At 31.0% G+C, this 18,199-nt stretch overlaps 1 protein-coding gene across 7 annotated transcripts in view; it reads left to right on the forward strand.

The window, feature by feature from the left end:
* The window catches only part of LOC112680296 (potassium voltage-gated channel subfamily H member 8), a 201,275-nt gene extending 184,378 nt beyond the window's left edge, over nucleotides 1–16,897 (forward strand). For 6 of the 7 annotated variants that reach the window (XM_025550339.1, XM_025550341.1, XM_025550343.1 and 3 more), the window contains exons 8-15: nucleotides 3,259–3,472; nucleotides 9,544–9,723; nucleotides 9,838–10,037; nucleotides 10,178–10,427; nucleotides 10,864–11,171; nucleotides 12,063–12,241; nucleotides 13,938–14,046; nucleotides 15,641–16,897. In XM_025550339.1, coding sequence (XP_025406124.1) covers nucleotides 3,259–3,472; nucleotides 9,544–9,723; nucleotides 9,838–10,037; nucleotides 10,178–10,427; nucleotides 10,864–11,171; nucleotides 12,063–12,241; nucleotides 13,938–14,046; nucleotides 15,641–16,537 — 2,337 coding nt within the window. In that variant the 3' untranslated portion in view covers nucleotides 16,538–16,897. The remainder of the gene's footprint in view (nucleotides 1–3,258; nucleotides 3,473–9,543; nucleotides 9,724–9,837; nucleotides 10,038–10,177; nucleotides 10,428–10,863; nucleotides 11,172–12,062; nucleotides 12,242–13,937; nucleotides 14,047–15,640) is intronic. The other variant, XM_025550346.1, reaches the window with a different exon arrangement.
* The last annotated feature ends 1,302 nt before the right edge of the window (nucleotides 16,898–18,199 follow it).

Consider the following 18,199-nt stretch of genomic DNA (forward strand, 5'->3'; position numbering starts at 1 on the left):
CCTGTACGTATTTAATTTATTATTATACGTATCGACGAGCATATAACCCTCCTCCCTGTGGTGATCTGTTTGTAGTATTGTCTACGAACCCTTCTTTTCAATATACCGGTAAAGTTCAATAGGATGTGATGTTTGTTACGTTTTTCATCTGTTTATTTTTGTTTTATTGTATTTTATTATCTTAAAAGCAAACAATTCGTAATATGTTACTTCCGAAAACGATTCTGGATGGAGCAAGGAATGTCTTTCTTGATATTTACAATGATGTTTTTCTCTATTTTTCTTTCTTTTACAGTGCACACTTTTTCACGTAGTAAATTTACACCAAAAGTTTCATTCGGAAATTGTTTAAATTGAAAATTGGACTCTGCTGGTGTTGTAATTTTTCGGTTTTTTCTATAATTTTCCTAAGTGTAAGGAAAAATGAAGATAAAAAAACCTAGGACTGATGTTAAATTTTACGTCTCTACTATTTATATTTCTTTAAATAAAATAAGTAATCTTTTATGGTTTTGTAAAATCGAATAAAAGGTTAATCTTAAACCACTACATATACGAAATTGTGTGTGGATAGAAAAGTTTAATTTTTTTTATGAAGTTCGATGTATGACTAAACCGAGTACTTTCATAAGTACTGGCGATTATTTTTTTTTTTCAAAACTTGGATTTTGAATTTCTTCTGTATTTAAAACAAGTATTTGTGTTTTAAGTAAGTGTGTGCCTATTTAAGAAATTCGTTTGTAATCATTTTCCATTGTGATGATTATTCATCATTCAAATTTATAAAAATAAAAACATCTAATATCTATATATAAATATATTTGAAACCGGTACCTTATCGAATTTATATATATATATATTTTTTTGGCATATAATTTGTACATATACTATTTAAAATATTATATTCAACTGTCGTTTATTTTTTCCATTTAATCTTTCTAGGTAAAATATTTTTTTTTTTAAATAAAAAATTATGCCAAATATTCGTTCATAATATTTTTCTCAATGAACTTCCTAATGATGTATATAAACCTACTATATTACTATCTTATACTATGTTTTTGTAGTGTATCCCAAACGAAGCTAATATCATGTAAAATATAATGGAAAAAAATAAATTTTTACCATAATGCGTGACATGCCATTCAAATTTCGATGGAAATCTTATTTATTTAAAAATAGATCAGAAGACGGAACAGGTATAATACTATTCAAAGTACTTTCAATGTAGTAGTCAATTTAACAAAAATAGATTAACCAAAAATTGTAAACTACACTGCTCTCACATTTTAAACTATCTACTTATTATATTTCATTGCCAGGAAGTTAAAGAAAAAATGCAAAAATCTGGGTATATTCTAAGGCGTTTTTGAGAATTAATTTTGCGCTGTTAAAAATGACTTTTTGCGCTGTTAAAAAACTATGTATAATTGATTATCAAATTTATCAAATCAACAATTCTGGCTGAATTTAACTGAAAAGCGGATGAAAGATACCAATAAAACAAAAGAAGAACCGTGGTTTAAAGGCATATTTGAAGTAGCTAATAACATAAAATATCAAGAACAAGAGAAAAATGAAACACCATCAAGTGCCAAAAAGAAAATGTTTTAGCAAATACTTATCCCCAGAAAAATAATTGTTTTGTATAATTGTGTTATAATAATTTTTATTGTTATTTTTTTTAAATTCATTTTCATGTTTCAACTATTAAAAAGCTAAATAAATCATAAATGCTTATTTAACGCCTATATTTAATATGTTATATCTAAACATATTTTATCATTTATAATTATGTTATAGATAAATTTAGATGCAAATATAAATTAAAACTCATAATAAAAATCACTTTTAAGAGATATACGAGTATAGGTAGGTAATATATATAGTATAAGAATACCATTGACATAATACGTTTCTGTTGTATATAAGTATATATTGCAACAATGTATATTGGTATTTGCAAAATAATTATGCTGTTAAAAACAATTCATAGAATAAGTCCTGGCAAATATATAATATATGATGCGATCAACGTTGGGCAAAGGATATGTTGTCATGTATTATTATATTGTAACTTAAATAAATTTAAGGAAATGTTGATTTCTATACAACTAAGCATTAAATAAAAACTCATATATATATATATATATATATATATATTTGAAATACATATTGTAATATCCCACATTTATGTTTTAGATTCTAAACTAAACGAAAAACGTTTTTTTTTTTCAAATTCTACTTACCCTTTTCCGGTTAGTAAATCAACACAACAATATATTTCAAGTGGTAACTTTTTAAATCGAAAATTTAGCATGGAAGGTACTTTAAATAGATTTTTTTCTATTTTACATATTTTACCTTTTTCCTATGTAAGGGGAAATTGGAAATAATATTAAATATTGTCCGACAAGCTTTTATGTTCTATAAAATAAAATAAAAAACCACTTAAGTTTTCATAACTATATATGAAAGCTAACCCTAAGATATTTTATAAGTTTATGATTTATTTTGTTTTTTATTTTTTTGTTCCTATGGAACACTAGCGTGCGCGGGGGGATGTATCCCCCATGTTTTTTTTTTTTTTTTTAGTCTTAAACGTTTAAAAACGTATTTAAAAAATACGACGAGGTAGTCACAGTGAAATGGATTGCGTTAATGAACATACAATCGAGACATTCCATTATCTACAGAACAAATTATTGATGAATTTAGTGTAAAAGCCAGAAGGATGAATTTCCGCCTTGATTGAATTTTTTTTTCTATAATAATAAAGAATAAAGATTGAAAATAATACATTTTTATGTATGACATCCCCATACCAAATTTCTGCGCACGCCACTGCTATGGGCTATGGCCAATTTTAAAAATGTTCACTTAAATTAACTATTAATTTTATACTTCAGTATAAAATAATAGTATATATAATAATATATACTTTTATAAGTAGATTATAAGTTTATAAGCTCTTAAATAATTATTCTGGCTATAATATACTACTGTGTTACAATTATACAAGATAATATATGAAATTTAAATACTGTAATATATTGCTCTGATTTTCACTTAGAAATGTTTTTAATTTACGAAATTGCTTTATAAAGTACACATATGAAATAAATAAATTGAAACGGCTAACACAACAGATAATAAATGTTCGTTCAAAATCAATAATCTACAGACTATTTTAATTAGCATGCTCCATTAAACAGTACTTTTTTAGTAAAGAAAACTGTTATAATATTTTTTTTTCAGGAAGCTGGTTCGGGGCAAGTACATTTATTGAAGTTGACTAGACTTCTGAGATTAGCGAGACTATTACAGAAGATCGACAGATATTCACAATATGGAGGCATGATTCTTACTTTACTGATGCTTCTATTTACATTAGTCGCACATTGGTTTGCGTGCATTTGGTATGTAATCGCTGAAAGTGAACGCCGTTTACACGGAAGAGCTTGGGATCTAGGTAATTATTTGAAATAGTTTCTAAATCAATAACACAATAGAATATAAACTAGTCGACCTATATTATAAAAAACTAAAAATAATTATATTTTATTAACTTTTAATAGCTTGATCAAAAATTGCTTATATTTATTTCATAAATGATGGTAACGTAATAAAAAATTTTATAACATATTTTGGTACATTATAAGCAATTTTATTTCTAGGCGTTTTTATTAAAAACATAAGCTAATTAAGTTTAACATTGACTAAAAAGTAAATAAAAGTTATTATAAATTCTCTTGCATCTACTAAATCAACTAGTATGTTATAGAATGTCTTGTATAACTTAAAATCTAAAAATAATATTCGGTTTAATAAATGAAAAAAGTATTGAGTTTTAATGTTTCACACATTTCAGGCCACTATATTTTTGTAGAGCGTATGTGGTTGACTTTAAATTATTGGTGACTAAACCGAGGTCGAGATACTGGTCAGAGCAAGCGGGATTTTATTTTACCACTGTTATAAATTCGAAGGAAATGAAACATATTATAATAAAGAATACGAGCGATAAAAAAAAATTAAGAAAGTTGAATTTTTTGTAAATATTTTTTATTTTAAGTATTTTTATTTTGGTGTCAATTTTTTAGACATACCGTATAAAACTTAAACAGAATAAAAATAAAAAAACATGAAAATATAACAAAATCAACGAAGGTGTCAGAATCATCCTCGTGGCGTACGAGATTTAAATAATAAAAATATCAATCTCATTTGAGGGACCATCAATGCTCGATAAGTCAGTGAACAATTAATAAAATGTTTAATGTATTCAAACTTTATTTCATGCATGAAAATACCGGCAAAAGTAAAACTAAAAACGAACTACATTTTTCGTTACATGACGTATCCACATGTCACCATGGGTCGTCCATTGGACGTAACGGGCTTGTTCATGTTTATCATAGATCAGACAACAGCTAAGTGCCGATGAACATCTACGAGTTCAATAGAGTCTCACCTGAAGTCCCAAAACGCGAGTGCCGTTGAAGTTTGATTTTGGCCAATATCTCGAATAATAAAATAGTAATAAATACTAAATAATAATGATTGTCCAAAAGCTAGTCGAAATATGTATTGTGTATTATAACATTGTATAGGTTTGCCCGTCGACAACGAAGAAAAAGTTGGCGGAACGTATAATAAAACCAACGCGCATATCCACACACATATAAGCCGATTTATACGATCCGAACGCGAGCCTAATTCTGGAACGTTACAAAGCATTAAAATTTATCTAATTTAATTAATTTATTACTTAAGACCTTTCACATTCTAAGCAATGGAAGACATATATTTGTTCTGTAGAAATATTTTATTGAAACAATTTTCGGGTCATGAATTTGCAGCATTCTTTGAGCAAGAAATTTTTCAAGGAACACTAATTTAATTTTCAATTTTCCTTTGAAAAATAAGATATAAGTTGTAAAGAAACCTGGGAATAACATTAAACTTAAACCTAAAAATGTCAAGAGTGAGTTTTTTTTTAAAAAAAAAAAAAAAGTAATTTGATGTTAAATTATTATTTGGCAATTTTATGCAAGGATAACTCTTAAAAATTTCTTGTGTACAACATTTAATACGAGTAGGTTAAAAATTAACCAATTGCTTATTTTATTAACATTTTAAGGTTATTTTGTTCGGAGTTATTTGTTATCGCAATGACTTACCGTTACCTTAATATTGATAAAAAGATCTCTACCATCCCAAGGACGTACTAACTTCTTCGTGTACGCTTTAGCCACCAGCAGTATTCCGTCCGATAAGTGCGTACGTCGACGTAGGCTAACACTCGGTATCCGTATTTTATCGAGTATTTTTAAATTTAATGTATAATAGAGATGAGGTACAACAGAAATCAAAACAAAGATTACAATATAAACGTTGAGTAAAAAAAAAATCCAAGTCCGGTTAACTAACTGTGGAGATTAAATTAATTTCGCGTTTAACATTACAACAATCAGTCTAAAATTAAACCAATATCATTAAGTCGTTTTGAAATTCTCAACACGGTAGCAAGGCATTATAACGTTGTAGGATTTATGCATATTCCTTGTTGATCGTTTAGTAAACCAAGCAGAAGTTGTGTAATGAATATTAAAAGAGCAGTCATATCGTGTCGTTTTCCGTCTGCATTGATGTACACCTACTCAAAATCACTGTAATACTATACACATAGACATATAAAACGATAAAAATCATTTTATAGGTATGATTACAAATTATGTAAACGAAGAAACAAACTTAAGTTGGATCGGTTCAATTGCGCAAGATCGAATTTATACGGCCTTATTAATTTTAGATATAGTTTTTTTTGTTCTCTCGCTTTTTTCTTTATGTGGCCGACCAGCATCTATGGCTTTTTATAGTATAAAATATATAACTCACTTGTAAATTATATTGTATATAACTGAGTTCATTGAGTGTAAGATATCAAGTACACGCGTACACTAGGTTTACGGTCAACGATTGTGGAATTGAATAAAATCAGCTGCACACGAATTTGCGTTCCGAATTAAAAAAATGCATAAGTAGGTATACGAATTGCGTCCTGAGTTTTCTAAACGACTGTACGAATTGTATTCATGTTAATCTAAATGACTACATGATAAATATGAAAATGGCCAGTTAAATCGTCTTGATTTTCTTAAAAATAAATTATTCAAGTTTTCGCCAGTATTATAATTTTTTTTATCTAAATTTAGCTTTTAATTTTTTCATATAATTTAATTAACATATTTCTAATTGCATAACAACGACAAAAATCAATATTTTTAACCTACTATTAAAAAATAATTTTCTATTGATAGTCTTAGACCTGAAGAATAAAATAGGAAGGAAAATAATGGTTTTACTTTGGGACACAAATCGTGTGCACCGATGAATTTCATTTAGTCTACTATTAAATACCATGCAGGTTCGGGTACGTATCAAGAATTTTTTTCGTAGGAGGGAGAGGAGATTCTAGATATTAATTATGGTTAAAACCCATATTATTTAGATTAGAAATATATGTCTTAACTTATACATTTTGGAGAAAAGGGTTCAAACACCTAATTCCCTTATACGGGCCTGGCAGGTAAACCGCAAATGTTAATCCTTACCACATATTTTAGTAACTATTGATAAAAACTATGTAGACACTATATAAAATAACAGTTATCGGATTTAACTTTTGTTTAAGTTGCGCGTTAACGTTTTCATACTATATCGAAGGGGATCTTTACCGAGTGAGTGACGCGGAGACGCGTGGATTAACATTCAGGTGCTTCGTCACGCCACAGCTTAACACAACACATCCGTGTGGATACACAGTTGCGCAACACTTCGCATATCCCAAAATGAGTTAAGATAATGTCTATGTAATACGGTACAACAGTTATGTTAAAATGTTTTATATATGACGGGAAAGCGTACAACTCGTATTTTTAATCGAGCCCGTACCCCATCACCGAGCTGGGTAACATATACATTAATAAGTCTTTTCGTCTTTACGCATTAAATATTGCTGTCGTGATTTTATTCCAACATTAGCTGTTTTTAATATCGATATAATGAGGGGAGGGGGTTGCACGTTGCAGTATTCATCGTTTACGAAAGTCTCGTATTCTCATGCGTCAGCCACCTCGTTCTTACTCAAAATAAAATACGAGTAACGATAGCTTGTAACAAAACTATATTTTCCTTCAAAATTTTTATTTTTACGTGCTACCAAGTAAATTTAATTTTCCGACCTCTAATAAATAATAATAATAATACCGCCGACGAAAGTTGTAACGTTAATAATCATTAAACAAATACTAAACATTTATTATCAAATAAAACTCTAGAATAGTAGTACAAGTATCACCTACGGTCCACGACATTTCTATAAAAGATTGCCGTAAATTTGTATTAAGAAAATGAACATAACTTTTTACATGATTTGTAATACCTAAATGGCTAAATTTATTATATACATGTTCAAAGTTAAAATGGTTTATAAACATCACCTTTGGCACCTAGAAAGTTCCTATAACCCCGTATTGAAATTCCCAACTGCGAATAGCACGTTTTATGAATATTTTAAGGCTTTTGAACAAGATCATTATAAAACCAATACATTCTTCGGTTTGCTCATTATGTAAACTATTAGGTTTCATTTTAATATATAAAATATATTATTTATAGATTTTTTTAATTAATATACTTGTTTTTTAAGTTTTTAATTTTAGAAATTTCAAAATAATTGAAAATCAGTAATTTCAAATAATATTTTAATGTAAAATTCTTTAGCATTTTCTAAAAGCAAAATTAGATTGTTATAACTTTTATAATTCATCACTGAAATATTGGTAAAAGTTTTTTTGAAAGCATACTTTTTAATGATTTCCTTTTTATTTTAAAAATCGATCTGTTAGAACTTTACAATGACAACCTAAAAAATAAAAACAAAACGTTTCAAGACGCGGACTTCATGGCCGGGCTTCGTCAAAACTTTTTGTTTGCTTTTTGCAAACCACGCACTTTTGTATTGCCCAATATTCAGTATTTTCAATACCGTTAAAATCAATTGTTCGAGCACCTACTGGTTTTAGTTTCAGCGTCATTATAAGAATGATTTAAGAACATAAAATTGACATATCACTCATTAATGAATCTTTGTGGATATATCAATATTGGTAAAAATATTTTAACTATGTCATAAAAACAGTAATAACTTTATATTATTTGGTAATTTTAATCAAACAATATGGTCTAACTTTTCACATTGAGTGATAAGATATTTTAAACACATAAGTGATTTTTTTTTTTTATGTCAACCCAATAATTCATATATGTGAAAAAACTATCACTTATTTCGTTTCTTTATTTGGAAAATGTTACCACCAATAATATTTTTGCGTGTAACCTACTCAGGACTAAGGTTTTTTTAAACGCCATTCATTATTTAGTAATAACGAAAGATGATTTATGCAAAATATTTGTATTAAAATAAAAATAACAAAATTTATGAATAAAATATTAACGAAAATAATATATTTATTATAATATATTTTATTAACTATTTAGCTCAAGAGTTATAATATATATATCTTAAAGAATGATATAAAATATTTAAAATAATGATAAACGATATATACAATATAAGGAATTAAAGTAACAGGATAATAATAAATAGATAAATTGTACAATAAAGATAAGGGAGACCTTTAAATAATAAAACCAGCCTCCATAATAAACGAGATAATTAAATTCACCATTTTAGACTTGAAGTTTAGGTTAAAGAAAAAATTAAAGCAGATGCTTAAAAAAAAATAATCAAGCGAGAAAATCAATTTCAAACGTTTAGTAGAGAGTACATGACAAACAAAGAGAATATGTGACAGATCGCAAATACATTCCTCTGTATACAGGATACAAAAAGGGAATCATTTAAATTAATTTTATAGGCACCAGAGAAGGTAGAAGGTGGTGCCCTCGTATACGTAAATGATTGAACTGTATGATAGAAAAATTAGATAATAATAAATTACTGAAGTAAGTAATTACTGCAAGTAAATTATTCAAATATACAGATTAAATTCAAACCTAGGGATAGGAGAGAAAGAAGGACCAGTAAAATTAGAGGACATTTTAGCTAAAGTATCGATAATCTCATTGTCACTTATATCCATATAACTGGGGAGCCAAAAACTGAATAATAAAAAATATTAATTAATATTTAATATTTGAATATTAAAATCTAGTTCACCTAAATAAAATAGGTTTGTTACACGGAGTTAGCTTACTCGTCTTTAAAGGCATGTTTTGCTCTTAAATGTCATTGATGAAGTAGCAAATTCGTCTCAAATCGCATACAAATGTAATCGCATATAAATGTTTGAAAATCACACACAAAAATATTGGTCGAGCACAGTTCGTGAACGTCATAAATTAATTAATAATAAATATAATAATAATAATTAATTAATTAATTAATTAATTATTCGTAGCTCTTGTTTATTATATAAAATTTATAACATGTCAACATTTCGTTTGTACGCGTAGGATGGATGAACACTCTCGCCGAGCGTTTACACGTCAATGTGGAGAATGTGACGCATTCAGAATCGTACATAACTTCGTTATACTTCACGTGTTCTAGTTTAACCAGCGTAGGGTTTGGAAACGTGTCGGCCACGACCAGCGCCGAGAAGATTTTCAGCATTATTACGATGCTAATCGGAGGTAAACCGAGAATCACTCATGTAGTCCTGTTGTGTTATTGTCATGTAGTATTTATGTCTGAATGTATTGTTTCCCCCCGGCGTCCGGTCATTACCGTGTACGTTTGTAATATAGCACTTATGCACGCCGTGGTGTTCGGGAACGTGACTGCCATCATCCAGCGTATGTATTCGCGACGGTCGTTGTATCAGAGCAAGTGGAGAGACCTAAAGGACTTCTTGACGCTGCACCAGGTCCCTAGTGAACTGAAGCACAGGATGCAGGATTACTTCCAGACCATGTGGTCACTCAATCACGGCATCGACATACACGAGGTAAATACACTAACGGCCGTTGAGCTGTAAGCATTAGTACATTGTAGCCGTGCGTCTGATGAATTCTCTTATTATATGATCCTGTATGCCAGTTGTTTCGCATCTGAACGCGCATTTTTTCCCATTTTTCTGTTCCACAGACGCTTAAAGAGTTCCCGGAGGAGCTCAGAGGCGACGTGTCTATGCACCTGCACCGAGAAATATTGCAATTGCCCATATTCGAATCTGCCTCGCAAGGTTGTCTGAAACTGCTGTCACTGCATATACGAAGTAATTTTTGCGCTCCCGGCGAATATCTTATCCACAAAGGCGACGCGCTCACATCTATTTATTACCTGTGCAATGGGTCCATGGAAGTCGTTCAAAACGGGATGGTCGTCGCTATTCTAGGTAAGCTGTAGTACACATAAATTAACGATTAATGTGATCGTTTATTTTATGTTTATATTTATTTATTTGTACACGCTCCAAGGCTCAGAGTACCACAATATGAATTCTAAATAATGTAAATCGATTTTTACTGAGTACAAATACACAAAATAAAAACAATACATCTTACTGTAGCATAAGAAATACATCAAACAAGAATACTATACGCTAAAAACTATTTAAGATTAATAAAGTAATTTATGATGAAGTGGGTTTTTTTTGTATAACGAATAAATTATCAGATGACATATCAAGTTTAATAATTTTACACGCAGAAGATTCATTCTATATTAATAAAAATGTTTAGAATTATTTATAGATTTTTGTTTTCATTGTTTTTACGTTTTTTTCAATCATAGTTTAAAAACGTTCATTGACATCGAATTTCAATTTTCAGGTAAAGGCGATTTAGTTGGATGCGACATTAGTATGTGGCTAGGTCAGAGCAGTGGCTCAGGCAATACTGGTGCCGTCCCCGGTGGTGGAACCACTGGTGGCGGAACAGGAGGTGACACTGTAGTCAAGTCTAGTTGCGATGTTAAAGCTCTTACTTATTGCGACTTGAAATGTATTAACGTACTTGGACTGGTCGAAGTATTACGGCTTTATCCTGAATATCAACAAGAATTTGCCAATGATATACAACATGACTTGACGTACAACATACGTGAAGGATACGAGGCCGAAGTAATTAAACCTCACAAAGTACATATTTTTTTTTAATTGAAAGCATAATATTCCTACAAATTATATTAATTTCGTTAATAGCTATTATGGAACTAATTAAATATACAAGTACGTTGATTATATACAGTTGAACGCTTAAAAATGTCCTGTTTAAATTTAAAGTAAATTTCATTATACTTTTAACAATCAGTAATTATTATTTTCTAATGGCCATGATATGCTTATATACTCGTATTATTATTTCTCAAATCATTTGTTTGACTTAATAACCAATAATAATAAATTGGGTGAATATAAATAAATTTTTAGGGAGGTATCAATTCATTGTTTACATTTTTAATAATTTTTATTTAGTGGATTTTCGTTTTTCAAACTAAAAAATATGTTATACAATTGAATAATCCAACTGATTACCAAGAAATATTATTTGCAATGATACAACGAGATATTGAGTTTTATGATAGTATTTCAATTAGAAATCAACATATAAAAGCATTTTAAATGTGTATACACTTCAAATAAACTTTAAAATATTAATTTATTAGAACATAATACACTGTTCTTATCACTATAATTAATTTCTTATATAACATATTTTCATTTAATTTATAATATTTATTTATAATACACTCAATGCAATCCCCGATTTTTTTGGTTAGTACAATAATATGCATAGTATATAACAACAAATTTGTATTTATATTTTATGGGAATACTTAAAACTGACTAGAAAACTGTAAGTTGTTTTCAAAGAAGTAGTTTGAGAGCCCTTGACATTTCTTTATTATAATTTTTACTTTTATGTTTTCCGTAATATTTATTTTAACGAATAAACTTACTAATATAATTTAATTAAAAAAATTTCTTTTATTTCTTTTTTTCTTTTTATTTTGTTCGTAATTTTTGTAGGATATTGATCAAAATGGAATAACAACATTAACGTTGCCGTCGATAAGCGAAGACGATGAAAACTTACATGAAGAATGCGACGGATCTCCGAAATCACCACCTTCCCGATCACCAATACATTCAAGTTACAGCCCGAGCAGACATAACCTTACTAACCTTACTAAACTATCTCAAAACAGGTACGTTCCCTCAAAGTATAATGTATTTTTATCACCAATATATGTGCACATTATAATATACACGTGTAAAATGTTAAATTATCGATTTTGTTGAAAAATTTGGAATCTCACACAGTTATTTCGAAGGAACTGATGTTGAAAAAGTAACGACAATTAAAATTGTACTACATGATAAGTAGAGATTATTAATTCGAATACGATCGAATAAATTTTAAGTCTTATGCTATATAACTTATGTACAGAACTGTTTTATATTCAGATAAAAAAAAAGATACGAAAATATGCAACTACTCGTATATGATCGTTCCATGTTTTACTTTTTATTATTATGATTCTATTTAAATATAGTATACATAATACATGTAAAATTAAAATATAAATATAAAATTCTTATTTTAAAATATTTGTCAAAGCCTTAATTATAATTAATGTAAACATATCATAAAAATCTACCATAATAAGTAAAATATAAATGTATAATATATAAAATTATAAATACCTATTACAAGAAAACAAATTCATTGATAAGAGTTACTTCAATGAGCGTACTTTATTATTATAATATAATGCAAATTATTTAAAAATGTTACTGAGTTTTATGTAAGTGCTATGTATATTGCATGTAAGCATTTTTAAAAATATTCCGATTATAATATGCATTATGTATTATAAGACATATATATTTATTATAACATAAAATAAAACGAAAACCAACGTTTTAAAAACATTTTCGTGTTTGTTGAATATTTTTATAGTAAGATATACTAAATTCCTTTTTTACTATTATTTTATTAAATAAAAAAACTCGATACACTTTCAATTTGAAGATACTCCATCGTCAATAAAACCCTAGACAGTCCATTAGAGTGCATTTAACCACGAGTAATATTATACCATCAACTGATACTAAATTTTCAAGACAACTATTAAGAATTGAGGAAAATGTTGCTTTACAAAATATACGAGTGCCAAAAACTAAAGCTTTAACGGTAGTATCGTATATATATATATATATATATATATATATATCAATTAAACATATAATAAATGATTCAATTCATACTGTAAAATAATATTCAGTTTTGAAGTAGTCAAGTAATATGAGTATAAAATGTAGGTCGCCTTGATAAAGTTAATATTAAATATAAATAATATTTATAAAATTAAGTTGCTATGAGTATCATGGTATCCATGATCTTAGACTTAAAATGTAAATGTACTTATCTTTTTATACTTACATTTTACTAAAACTAACAATCACAAAAATGAATAACTTAATGTAACAATAACATAAATATGCAGAACTATTAAGAATAAAGAAAATAAACTATCATATAAATGATTGTAAACAATTTACAATTCGTTATTTAAAACGTTTCATAACAATGATTTAATTTAACTAATTACAATATTTATTCAAAAAAATCATATGAAATTAACTAAGGAAACAAGAGTCAAATGACGTTGAAAAAAAATTACCCTAAGTTATTGAACTTCTTGAACTAGGTATATTAAAATAAAATATATAAGTATGATGAATCATTATTACTCAACGTACTAATTAAAATGTATACTCGTAATTAAGTCAAACGTTTTATATTCCGAGAATCGTAAGTTCATATTTCCCGTCGACAGTAGTACAACAATAAAAGGATCTGCCGTGCATTTCAATTAATTAAATGTATTTGATATTTAGGTCTAGAACGCTTCCCCGGAGTGATATAGAACACAGAAAAGTTAATGTCGATAAACTAGATACCCAAGTTACATCACTTCATTATCACGTCGCAACTTTAAGCCAAGAGGTAAGTCGCACATTACATATTTGTTGGTCCATTTAGATTTTGGATAACAAAATGTATTATCCACTTCAGGTTTTTAAAATACCGACATTAGCCACTCCGAAGCTGATGTGAATTTTATTTCTGTTCTTCCAAATAGCTCTGTCAACATTTCAGATCTCTCGGCAGATATTTCGTTCAGAGAACCATTAGTCTCCTCGAGAGACCGGCCTTTTTTTGTTATCTATCACATGGCGAGTCACATAGATTGAACAGTACCACATGCTCCGGATTGTTATAGTTGATATTATTCGGTTACTATTGGCTCTGATTTTTAAACCATTTATTCGATTCAATGATCGTGTTATTAATGCTTGCTTATCCTCAAAAACGATTTTTGATCGTCGATACAACAATAATAATAAATTATCAAATCCATCGTGACAGAATCACAATACACTAATAGGTGAATAATGTGCATGCGGTGCCTTTGAAAGGATATGTAGCTATTTTTTTTCTTAACGATTTCTTTACAATCGGAACTGCGACTACTGAACGAAAAAACGACCTGTACGTAGATTGTGAATACAATTAATATCCGTAGCATCAAAGTCGCTAAGGTGCAGTGCCGTATTTAGACATTTTACGCCCCGATGCAAAAAAAAAAAAAAAATGGCGCCCCTCTAGGGGCCTGCTCACGGAAAATATAGGAGATGGATCCTTATAAACTTTTTAGATATTTTAAAATCAATGCTATTTTTGTGTAGTAGGCATGCCACCGCACGCCGCACGCGATACCATAATACGCCATATTATTATAAATAACTTATGTTTATTGACATTATCATAACAAATTTGGAAACTAATATTATGTATATTCAGGCTCGTATTTAAAAATTTGACACCCCCGGACCCGTATTTATGACCCCTCCCCAAAAATAAATAATAATAATATAACACTTATTATTTCGTCCATAATCGAGAATCTTTAATATTAAAATATAACTTATAAATGAAAATCGTTTAATACTTTTTTAATTAACAAATTAAACAAATTATAACATAATAAAACATAATATTTTCTTTATTTTTTTTCATTAGGTATTTTTAAAATTAATTTTGCTAAAATATTTTACCACCCCTGAGATTTGACGCCCCCAGGCATGTGCCTACCTATCCTTAAATACGGGCCTAGGTATATTAATAATATTCTGGATCGCTGATAGCTATATTGTTATAAATATATTAATAAATTAAATACGTTAGCAATAATTTATGATATTGTTATAAAAAAAAGTAATAATAGTAAAAATTTCAAAATAATTTTAAAAGTTCAATAATTCACAAGTGAGCAAATTTCCGACCACAATATTTTGGCGTCCCCAAAAAACTGGCACCCAGGGCAGTTGTTGCCAGTGCCCCCCTAAATATGACCCTGCTAAGGTGGTGGGAGTAACTTAGTAGAATATGTAAAGTTACATGTACAAATTTCATTAAATTTCATTACATGTACACCCCGAATACTGATCGTACGCATTTTCTGCCACAACCGCGCGATAGTGCCGACGGAAAAGGGGATGCAACGGGTTTTCAACCCATATATGTTCACGTGTTGCAGGTAAAGAACGCCATACAAGCGTTGCAAGAGCTGGCGACGACTAGCACGAATGCCAGGTACCCGTACCCGTTGCCGGCCAGGTCGAATCCGGATCTGCCGGAGAACGTGAAACGGCCACTGGCGGGCATGTTGCAGCGGAGCTCCTCGCACCCGCCCGAGGTGTTCGGCTGGGACGGGACGTACGACAGCCCGGGACACCACCAGCCGTACAACATGCACCACCACCACTCGTACCAACAACCGCACCAGCAGTACCAGTACCAGCAGCACCATTACCAGCCGTTGCCGCAACAGCAACAGCCACAACAGCAGCAGCACCACCACCAGTCACAGCAGTTGCAGTTGCAGTACTATCACAGGGGGTCGGTGGCCGGCACGGCGGACGCGGCCGTCCAGACGGACGTTTCGGGCGCGGACCTGTTCGAGCGGTTCGTCAAGTCGCACCGGTCGCTCGTCCTCGAGTGGCTCAACGAAAGCGACCACGTGGCCGTAACGGTGTACGACGAAGGAGTCGCGGTCGACAGCAGTGCCGGACAACGGCAAAACGAACGGCTTTCGTCGTCGTCTTCCGCGTCCTCGTCCTCCGCGTCACCGTCCTCCGCGTCCTCGTCCTCGTCGCCACCACGCGAGTCGCGCGTCGCCCCCGTTCCCGGCACTTCGGCCACCATCGCGGAAGAACCTCCGACCGCGCAGGACGCTCGCGATTGGTTCGCCGGCAAACCCACGGCTACCGACCAGGACGGCGGCGCTGGCGGACGCGGCGACGACGACGACGACGACGACGACGACGGTGAAGACGGTGACGGTGGCGTGAGCAGCGGCACCGAGTCCATTGAGATGACGCACTTGACGCCGGCCACCGGTGCCAAGAACCTAAAGTTCCATCCGTTCGTATGACGACAAGACTGAAGCGGCGACGCTAAATTCACCCGCTCCACACGGCCGCGCAAACACACGGGCCGCGACTCGTAAACGCAATACATTTGGTGTTCATATTCTCCGCACCCAAACCCTCTACCAGTGATGATTTTCTCCGACGCATTTCGATCGATTCACACACACACATATTGAAACTGCGTCTTTTGGTTCCTATCGCATTAACTCTACCCCGCCTCCGTTATTTATGACATGTAATCCGTTTTGGTCATTATATAACTCACTTTTGTGCCGTAAAGAGTCGTGTCTCGTACGCGATTTATTGTGTCCGACGGGTCGAAACGATGATTGTTAATAATAATAGATAAGATGTTAATTTTATTTACGTCTTTGATATCGTAGTATGGTACATATAAACAAATGTATCCAATTATATTATTACTTTACTTCTCTTTTCACGAGGATTGACAACGAATGGTATTATGTTGTACACGTGGTTTGATGCGGTTGAAAAAATGTCGTTTGGTAAACTTTTAATGGTTGTCGAAATGTATAAGCAACTAAAGTAGATTTGAGTGTTATACGTAAATTGTCAGGTAAACGTGAAGTACAAAACGCAAATCATTATCGTGGGTTCCGCCGTAACAGCGGAAATCGTTTGAATGTTGCGGAAATCGTTTGAATGTTGCGGAAAAGTTCAAAACCTGCAGCCGTTTCATTAACTTTATAGCCTATTTTCCGGGTGTTAGGCATTTTACGTAAAAATGTACCGTATATAAAATAACTTGAACGATATTCTAACCACCATTGCAGGAAGTAATTTTTACGTTTTGATTTTTCAATTGCGTAGCCTGCAAAAATCGTGTTGTACGGTAAACAAGTACACTCGCGAGCTTAACCGACAGACTAACGGTATAAGATGCGACTCAATAATGCGACCAATATGTACGAGCAACAGTGTTTAAAGATAATAGTCAGTGAATCGATTCGTATTCTTGGATTTCGATTAGCATCAGATGGGCCCGGAGGAACGGAAATACGTGTTAAAGTGATTTATATGTTCCACGTATACATAATGTAAAATAAAACTATACGTTTCTGTATATTTAACGCATGATAAAATATAATATTATCATAAGCACATCTATATAGGTCATATGGTAATACGTCTAATAAATTAAAATAATCTCATAAAATAACTATAAGCTAGTAATTTTCTATTTCCGTCAACATTCAACAGACATTGTGTTTACTTTATGTTTTAGAAAACTACATCAGATCTGTAAGTTTTTTCATTTCAACTAAGAAACGTCAGAAAAATATAATATAATATTTCCTCTGCGCACGGGCCAACTTAATGATTTTTTTATTTTTTTTATTTTTTTTTTTTTATAAACGCCGAATGAACCAATTACGGAAAATATCCAAATGGTACGGAAAAAAAAATCGTTTAAACGTAATAGTTAATCGACCGAAGAACACACACATTCATACTGGACGTGCTTGGTTATCGTCATTCTGGCGAATAGTAATATAACATTGTATTCTTATTAAAACTCGGTAAAAGGAAAACCTGAATACAGTTCGTCATTCTCCACTCTAAGACCGAAATCAGTAACGTTATAATAATACCGTAATATCAAAGAAGTTATGTTTTAATTTTTAAACGTAATAGACACTGAC

This window comes from Sipha flava, unplaced genomic scaffold (genome assembly GCF_003268045.1).
Source record: "Sipha flava isolate LNK unplaced genomic scaffold, YSA_version1 176_pilon_pilon, whole genome shotgun sequence".
NCBI lineage: Eukaryota > Metazoa > Arthropoda > Insecta > Hemiptera > Aphididae > Sipha > Sipha flava.